At 42.2% G+C, this 8,180-nt stretch overlaps 1 protein-coding gene across 1 annotated transcript in view; it reads right to left on the reverse strand.

The window, feature by feature from the left end:
• LOC113940299 (cytochrome P450 2H1-like) overlaps positions 1 to 5,261 on the reverse strand; it is an 11,133-nt gene extending 5,872 nt beyond the window's left edge. The window contains 5 exon segments of the mRNA XM_027631424.1: positions 4 to 78; positions 476 to 636; positions 2,425 to 2,574; positions 3,450 to 3,612; positions 5,021 to 5,261. Coding sequence (XP_027487225.1) covers positions 4 to 78; positions 476 to 636; positions 2,425 to 2,574; positions 3,450 to 3,612; positions 5,021 to 5,200 — 729 coding nt within the window. The 5' untranslated portion in view covers positions 5,201 to 5,261.
• Positions 5,262 to 8,180: the final 2,919 nt, after the last annotated feature.

Below are 8,180 nucleotides of genomic sequence, written 5' to 3' on the forward strand. Positions count from 1 at the left end.
GACTTGTTCAACATTTTTTATCAGTTTTTTATGCGGTCCAGGTATTGACTCCATGAGAGTTGGGAAGAAATTATATAGCTGTAAAAATAAAATGATAAAAAAAGCACATTCTGATTAATGTACATACAATAATATTTTCCCCTAATTGTAACTATGCAAATGGGGCAATTAAACTGTTTTGGAATGGTAAGTCTTTATTACTCAGGATTTTAATGCCACTTACTTTATGGTTTTACTGCATTCAAGGATAGACTGCACTTCAGCAACTTTTGCAATTATATCCTTTGGACATGCAATTGCAATTCCATAAGATAAGAAAGAAACAGCAGGAACTGGTTATTTAACTGTCTTTTTCACTTTCAAATTTTTTTTCCAAATTCAGGAAAATCCCCTCTAATTAAAAATTAATAATATGAATAAATATTCATTAATAAAATATTATAATAATAAATGTTTTAAATATAACCATACACACCTGTGTGTGTAGAGAGCCCTGAAGCTTGTTGTTTTCATCTATCAAATCGATTAAAGTTAGAAATTTCTTGTCCTCGTAGTCAAACCGATCCCCAAAGACAATGGAGCAGATGATGTTGGAAACAGCATGGACTAGGAAGTTGTTGGGGTCGAAAGGTCGCTCTGCCACAAGAAACAAAAGAAATGTTATCTTGCTTTCAGTATTTCAGGGATCATCTCCCCCTCTAACACTACAGGGTAGTTTCACATCCTCTTGAGATCCAGAGTTTTGCAGTCCTTTGAAAGAATGGTGAAGGGCTTGTCCAATTTATTCTTCTCTTCTTGAAGTGAACTAATTTCACTTCAACTAGAATGGTTTAAGTATCTCTTTTGCCCTGTTCTCAGCAGAACATTTGTCTGAGTGCCTTAGTTCTCTTCAGCTGGCACACACCTGTCTTCCTTATACACTGTTTATTAGAAATGGCCTAAGGATTCCCACAAAATCCCAGTGAAACCACGAGGACTTTGCCTGAACCATGGGTTTAGGTTATTTCATTCTGTTTATGAACTCTATTAGCATAAATTCCATTGTAGAGGCCTCTCCTAGAGGTTCAAGTGCCTGTGATCAAAGTCTGGTTTCAATAGCACAGCTGCATTAACTTCTAAGAAGAAAACTACAGCATAAGAAAAAAGCAAGATTAGACCCAAGAAAGAAGGAAAAGTATAGCTATAGGTTGCATCTCAAGGTTTCAAGAGGAGAAACAACAACATGAAAAGGTATAAAACCCTGAAAGAAAACCAAGGAGTCAGAAAATGTCTTGACAGCATTGAGAATTAGCCTTTTCCGAGCAGCAATGGCACCAACCCTTCTCTGCCTGACTGGTGACTTCCCGGCTACTGAAAACTCAGCAGATGTCTCCTCAGAGGTGGTGAGTGTATTAATGCTGAACTTTGAAGATACTAATCATAGCTCTTTGTTATTTGAACTAGGGGTAGATAATGGCTTTATCCTTTTCAGTGGTATATATCTTGCTTGCAAAGCCTTTTAGTACACAGTAAAAGATGCTGTAACAAGGTGAGCCAGAGTTGGAGGTTTGCACAAGGGCATAAGAAATAAGCATTCCTGTGTAAGTCAAAGGATAAAAGCAATGCAGGTGAGAGTGTTTTCTCTAGTTTGTAACAGCAATGTTTATCTGTGAAGCCAGGCTGAATCAGTGGCTCATGGAAAACAGTGATGCTTCATCATTCTCTAAGATCCATCTGCTTTTTCCGCCTTGCACAATTAGCCCACATTGAGAGCTTGCTTGATGGAATGCGAAACGGAAGCCTGGAATTCAGGCTGGTACTGTGCCACTCTCAGGGGAAGGATTTAGAAGTAACATTGACCTGCATACTACCAGAAAACACATTTATAGGTGGAAACCAAGGGGGTTACCTTATACCCTGCCCTCAGAAGCAGCCCCTGGTCCCACTGGACAGCCCCACCAATGTGGGAGGTGTGTCTACCTAGCGTTCAGATGGACTGGACCCAACCCCAAATATCTGTAAATGAGTTCTCTAGTCACCCACTTCTTCAAGAACTGTTTACATGGAGCTGCAGGAGACAAGGGGAGGAAGTGCATGTTGCTTGCATGCTGGCAGTGTCCAGCCCTGTCTCCATGGCTGAATTCCATCAAACCCTTGGCTTTGTGGCAAAGCTGTTCATTTTGCCACTTCCTGTCTTGTCGCTCAAGCAGAACAGGTAAAATGATACTTTCCAACCCTGTCTCCTACGTTTATCCTCCCCACTGTCACCGTGCCTTTGACTGACCGACTGTCAGGAGTGATAACTTTGCCTGTTGAAGCAGGGAGCAGAAACAGCAACTGTGTGCCCAGTACTCGGGTCATGGATTTTGTGAAGCAGCCCTATACGCCTCATTTCTCATTGCAGAGATGCATGGTGCCTCAGCTGGCACAAAGTCCTTATCCTACCGTGTGTGTTCTTCAGCCTCTCCACCAGAAAATGAGCTTCCTCCTGGATTCGCTCCTCGATGCCCTTTTTCCCCATTCCAAAATCCCGCATGGTGGTGAGTGTAAATCGTCGGAGCTGCTTCCAGGTCTCACCATTGCTAGTCACAATGCCTGACACAGGGAGGAAAAATAGACCTTCATGAGGAAACAGATGTTTTTTCCCTAAATGGGAGCTACACAGTAAGTACTCAACCTGAAAAGACAGCTCTCTGTGGAGTTACACTGCTATTGCTATATACCCAGAAATGTCTGTGCAATTATGGAGGTGACGAATGTGATCCATCTGTCACAGCACTTGGAGTAAAACTGACTTTATTCTCAGAAGAAAAAAACCTATATTAGATATAAGTAAGTAGGTAACATTGGTACTGAATTGGTCGAGGCCACAAGCACATGGCCTTTGCACTGACATAACTATTAAATGTTCTGCTATATCTCTTCACAGGGCATATACTTATTGATAGGATCATTGGAACTGCGCTATATATTCCATGCTATTGCATGGAATATGTTCTGTTTACCCAGAGAAATGACATAGTGAGGACTGACCTGGTGAATAATCTCATGGCCTAATCCTGAGTGTGGCCCATACCAGGTCAGCCTACATTATCTTATCTTTGTTGTGCTGTGGACTTTCCTTTTGCTGGTTCCTTAGCTGCGTATATATTTAGAGTATTTTCGGAAATGGGAGAATGAATGTAAGACCTTAGAGGTACATTTAATGAACAATGTTTTAGCCAGAATGTGAGGTATGCTGAAAATAGAAAGTCAGTCAATGAAGCTGTCCTGGGACCTTAAACAGTTTTCCAGGGGACCAGTTTACTCAAGGGTCCAAGCATGAGTTGGGCTTTTGATCTTTAATTACTGGTTTGTTTGCATGAAAGTAGTAAATGAAATGCACCACTCCCTCCTCCACTGCTCTCTCAGCTGTGTTCCTGAAGCACTGAAAGCATGCGTTTTTTATGCTAACATTACGAAGGACATACCTGTGCCTTGGAAGAGTTTTTCAATCAGTGGTAGAATGCCTCTTCCACTGAAATCGTCTCCTTGATCAATCAGAGCTTCTTTCATAACATCATAACCGTACAGTACCACAACCTTTTTTGGGCCTAAATGTATTGTGAAGACAGGACCATACTTCTCACTGAGCTGTAGGAAAGAGGAACACAAAGAACAACAAGTCTGAATGTTAATCATGTGAAAAGGATTTTGTAGCAAAGGGGTCTGAGCGGTGGTCTGCCATTGTCCCAGCATTGCTGAGACATGACATTGATTAACAGCAGTGCAGAGCTCTTTCAACTATGAATTACAGACAAGGGAAGGGGGAATTATACAAGAAATAGGTGATAAGAATGGAAGCGGCAAGGTATCAAATCCAAATCTGAGAAAAGAAAATACTCCTTCATAGGGCTGGCAAAACATTCTGGGAGGCCTTTCTGCAGGGCATAGTGGATAACAGTTTACATGAGCTCAAAACCAAATTATATACACATATGGAAGCAAATGCCTAAAGGGTTTCTGAGCACAAACAGCAAAGCTGTTTCTCAAATCTCCTGGGCCACAGATCCCTGAAAATTGAGTGAGTGTATCAGCAGACAGTCACAGCATCCTTGCACTAATCATGTACTCCTTTCCAGGCATCTGCTCTTGGCTACAATTGCAGATTCTTGGGCTTTGGGCTATGGGGTCCACTCTGGAATGCTTCTCATGGTCACTTTATAAGACCAAACTAGATGAAATCCTGTGGTATTTTTCATGGTGGGAAGCTGAATCACTTAGTGCTCTGAAACACAGCAGAATGCCTGAGGGTGCTCATGATTCTCAACATTCACAAGCACAAGGGCAAAAATGAGCTCAGCTGAGTATGTGTGCATCTGACGATACACACAGTGACGTCAGCCACCACCACAATTTTGCTCTGAAGAACCCAGGGACACCAGCCCTTTCCATATATCTGTCACCGTATCCTCACAGTCCCCTAAGGAACAGGCACTTCAGATGAACATTCCTTCCAGACCTTACAACACAAAGGGGGTTTTTTGCCAGATGGGTGACATCAGCCAGGGGAGGGAATGGACAGCACAATCCACCTCCAAACTTTTTTGCTTCAACTTCTTAACTTGCTAGTTCCACTCCCAGATGCTCCTACATATCTGCTGGGGACCAGAGGCAGTAAAATGGAGCAGGGTTCTCCCCAAAAGGGGGCCAAGCAATCTTTCCATCTCGGTGAGGAGCTGGGCACAGGAGGATTATAATGCATATTGCAATAGCATCGGGGCCTTGATTGCAAGTCGAGTGCAAATTGCAGTAATGCTGTGAGGTCAGCATGAGACTCCTCATTAGTATGATCATTGCAAATACAGAAACTGACTTGTAATATATAGAATTAGATATATAGATTTCAGAAGCATGTATATCTGGGAAATTTTTTTTTCTGTTTGAGTCTAACATTTGGTCAGTGCAAATTAAGCTTGTGGATTAAGCTGAGACTACAGGGACTGGGCTTTATTTTATATACAATTAAGATAACATAGAAAAGAATGAAACAGTCCCTTACCTTCTTCAAGCTTTCAGGTATGTTCCATGGGTTCAGCTGGAGGAGGTTTCCAACAATGGGAAGTGAGAAGGGACCAGGAGGCTCCTTCCCTTTTTGTGATGTGCTTCTCCATGTGGCCAAGAGAAGAAGGCATGAGATACAAACAAGCAAGAAAATAGTAGTCGTTCCCAGGAGCTCCATGGTGGGCTGAGGCAGAGAAGTCAAGTGTCAGTAGAGCCTGATGTTGGACCTGTAAATCCATGCTTATTTATATGCTGTGATACCAAAGCACGTGGTTGAAATTAGCCAATAGTGTCTTCCTATTCTTGCAGAGATATGAGATTACTTATTAATCTGCTCCAGATAAAAATGAATGTTACTAAAGTTGACTTTTGTGAGTTATGTAATAATCCTAAAGCAATGGTAATTCAGACCCAGCGAAGCCCCAGTAAGGAAACTAATAAACAAGGGAAGAGGACACGTGTAGAGAGCAGAAAATACTACCATTTGCATCTTAAGAAGGGGAGTGGAAACATTAGTGGAATTAAAAAAAAAATAATTTAGTTTCATCACTGAAGGAAGTTTCTGTGTAATAAGAAAGAGACATGACATTAGTCTTAAAGTCACCCTCAATTAGAATCAGTCCAAAAGGAGGTTGTTTATCTCTGCTTATCTCTGATCTATGAAACTGGTTTCAGCATTATCCAGCAGTGGATAATAAAAAGAAAAATGGATAATGGCAAGAAAAATGAAGTGGGTCAAAGAGAGTTGCTCTGTACCAAAATCTCCCTGGAGAGTTCTGTCTAAAACAGCTTCCTTCCCTCCCCCCCCACCCTGCCCCCCCCTCACCACCTCCCCTCTGTTGTTGAGGAGCTTTATGTTTTACAGCCCCATATCTCTAATAAGGGAGCAAAGTCCCCCTATCTGTGCTCTCTGGGTAGATCTTGTCCCACAGAAGAGCCCTCCCCCTCCACCCCATAAACTCTGCTCACACTGACCACTCTCCTGTTCTTTGCTTCAGATACCCAGGTCTCTGTAAAACACCTGGTAATGAGTGAGCATTAAATGGGCATCAGTGCCCTCTGGCAGGGCCTGTTTCTCTTCACACACTGGAGAGGGAGCTTATCCAGATTTTCAGACAACTAATGTCACATTAGGGGGATTCCACCCAAACAACCACATGGGGACCATTTCAGTCAGTGAAACAGGCTCTGCCACCTGCCAGCACTCAGCCCATCCCATTCTCTCTTTTGAGATACATAACCAAAATGATACTGACCCCTTAGATGCTGGGATGGTGGAGAGATGTGTTAAAATGGATATAATCTTATATTATATTCTATATATATATTCTTATATATGCACCTAGATCTCTTATTTATCTCCCAGGTAATGGTAATGGACTGGGAAAGTAATTTTCTTTCTTGCATGAGCTCATTGACTTAGGACTTATATCCACGATGGTTCAATCAGTTTTTGAGTGCTCACGTGCACGGAAATAGCCAGGCATACTGTAAACACCAGACTTTGTTTTCTATGGAGGTGTCAAAATGGGGTTTATAGGATGGGCAGACGTTATCTTTAACTTAATTAGCTGAGTAATAGCAGATTCTGCAGCAGTGAAGAAAGAAACATGTCCCACCTAAATTTAGATATGAAAAAGGTATACAAATCAGCTTGTCTGCCCTGTTAGTGAGGAAATACTGATAATTCCAGGGAATGGGTCATCTGACTTTTCTTATGAGCTTATTGAAGTGTGAAATGAGTCAGTCACTGAAGAAGTTTGTGTCCCCTGACTGCAGATGGAGGCTCACGAAATATACAGATTGACATGTCTGACTGCTAGGGATCTGTTTTGAGGCAAATGACTCTAATTCCCTGTGCATTTCTCCTGGTCCTAATGATGTTTTATATCATCAACAATTTCTGCAAATTCTAGTACAACAGGTACTGCTCTGAGTACTGCACACCAGGGTGTTTAAAACCAGAAGTTGGCAGATGAATGAAATTGAAAGCAGCCTTCTAGGCTTTGGAAGGATGATTATATTGTTGAGAACAGTCAGTTTTACTGTCATCAAGTTCAAACTGAAGTTGTTTGCATTTTCTTTTCCTTTACTTTTGTAGATAAAGTGCCTTGCACTCCTTTATTAGCAGCCTTGAGGCCGACAAACTGCTGCAAAGCCCAATGCACTAGAAAAGCAGGGCTTTGCTCGCAGCATCATCCCACATCCAGACATGGCTTTTTTTTTATTTATCTAATTACTCATGTAATCCCTGAAGGGTTTCAAAATGCTGCTTGGAGGGTTCCAGGAGTTTAACTGGAAAGAGATTTAACTGCCAAAGGCCTTAGGTCACCTCTGATGACAGAAAGATAGGAATTATTTAAGAGTGAAAGGCTATTTTAGTGTGAAAGGATTATCTGGGTATGAAAGACCCAGTCTGATACAGTTCACATTCACGAGAAGCACCTGAAAAGACTCTGCTTTCTTCCCAGTAGAGTAGGAAAGCAAATGCTGGGGCCTCTGATCTTCACAGAATCACAGACTATACTGAGTTGGAAGGGATCCACAAGGATCATTAAGTTGAACTCCTGCCCTACACAGGACCATTGAATCCAACCCCTGGCCCTGCACAGGACCATCCCCAAAAGTCACATCGTGTGCCTGGGAGTATCATCCAAACACTTGAACTCTGTCAGGTTTGGTGCTGTGACCACTGCCCTGGGGAGCCTGTTGCAGTGCCCAACCACCCTCTGGGTGAAGAACCTTTTTTTAATATCCAGCCTAAACCTCCCCTGACACGACTTCAGGCCATCCAACAGGAGCAACAGCAACAATGATGATGACGATGAAAAGGAAATTAAAAAAATAGAAATAAAACTCAAGAAAGACAAGGGGTGGAAATTAAAAACTCACTACTAACCAACTGATGCCCAGCGACCACTGAGCAGTGGCCCCCAGCATATTTCCCCCTAGTTTATATGCTCAGCATGTTGCTATATGGTATGAAATATCGCTTTGATCAGTTGGGATCAGCCATCCCAGCTGTGTCTCCTTGTGTTCTTGTGCAACCCCAGCTTATTTGCTGGCAGGGTGGTAGGAGAAGTAGAAAAGGTCTTGAGGCTCTGCAAGCACTGCTCAACAATCATTAAAACATGCCTGAATTATCAACACTGTTTCCA

Source organism: Corapipo altera, unplaced genomic scaffold (genome assembly GCF_003945725.1).
Source record: "Corapipo altera isolate COAL_440 unplaced genomic scaffold, ASM394572v1 61468, whole genome shotgun sequence".
In the NCBI taxonomy this organism is placed as follows: domain Eukaryota; kingdom Metazoa; phylum Chordata; class Aves; order Passeriformes; family Pipridae; genus Corapipo; species Corapipo altera.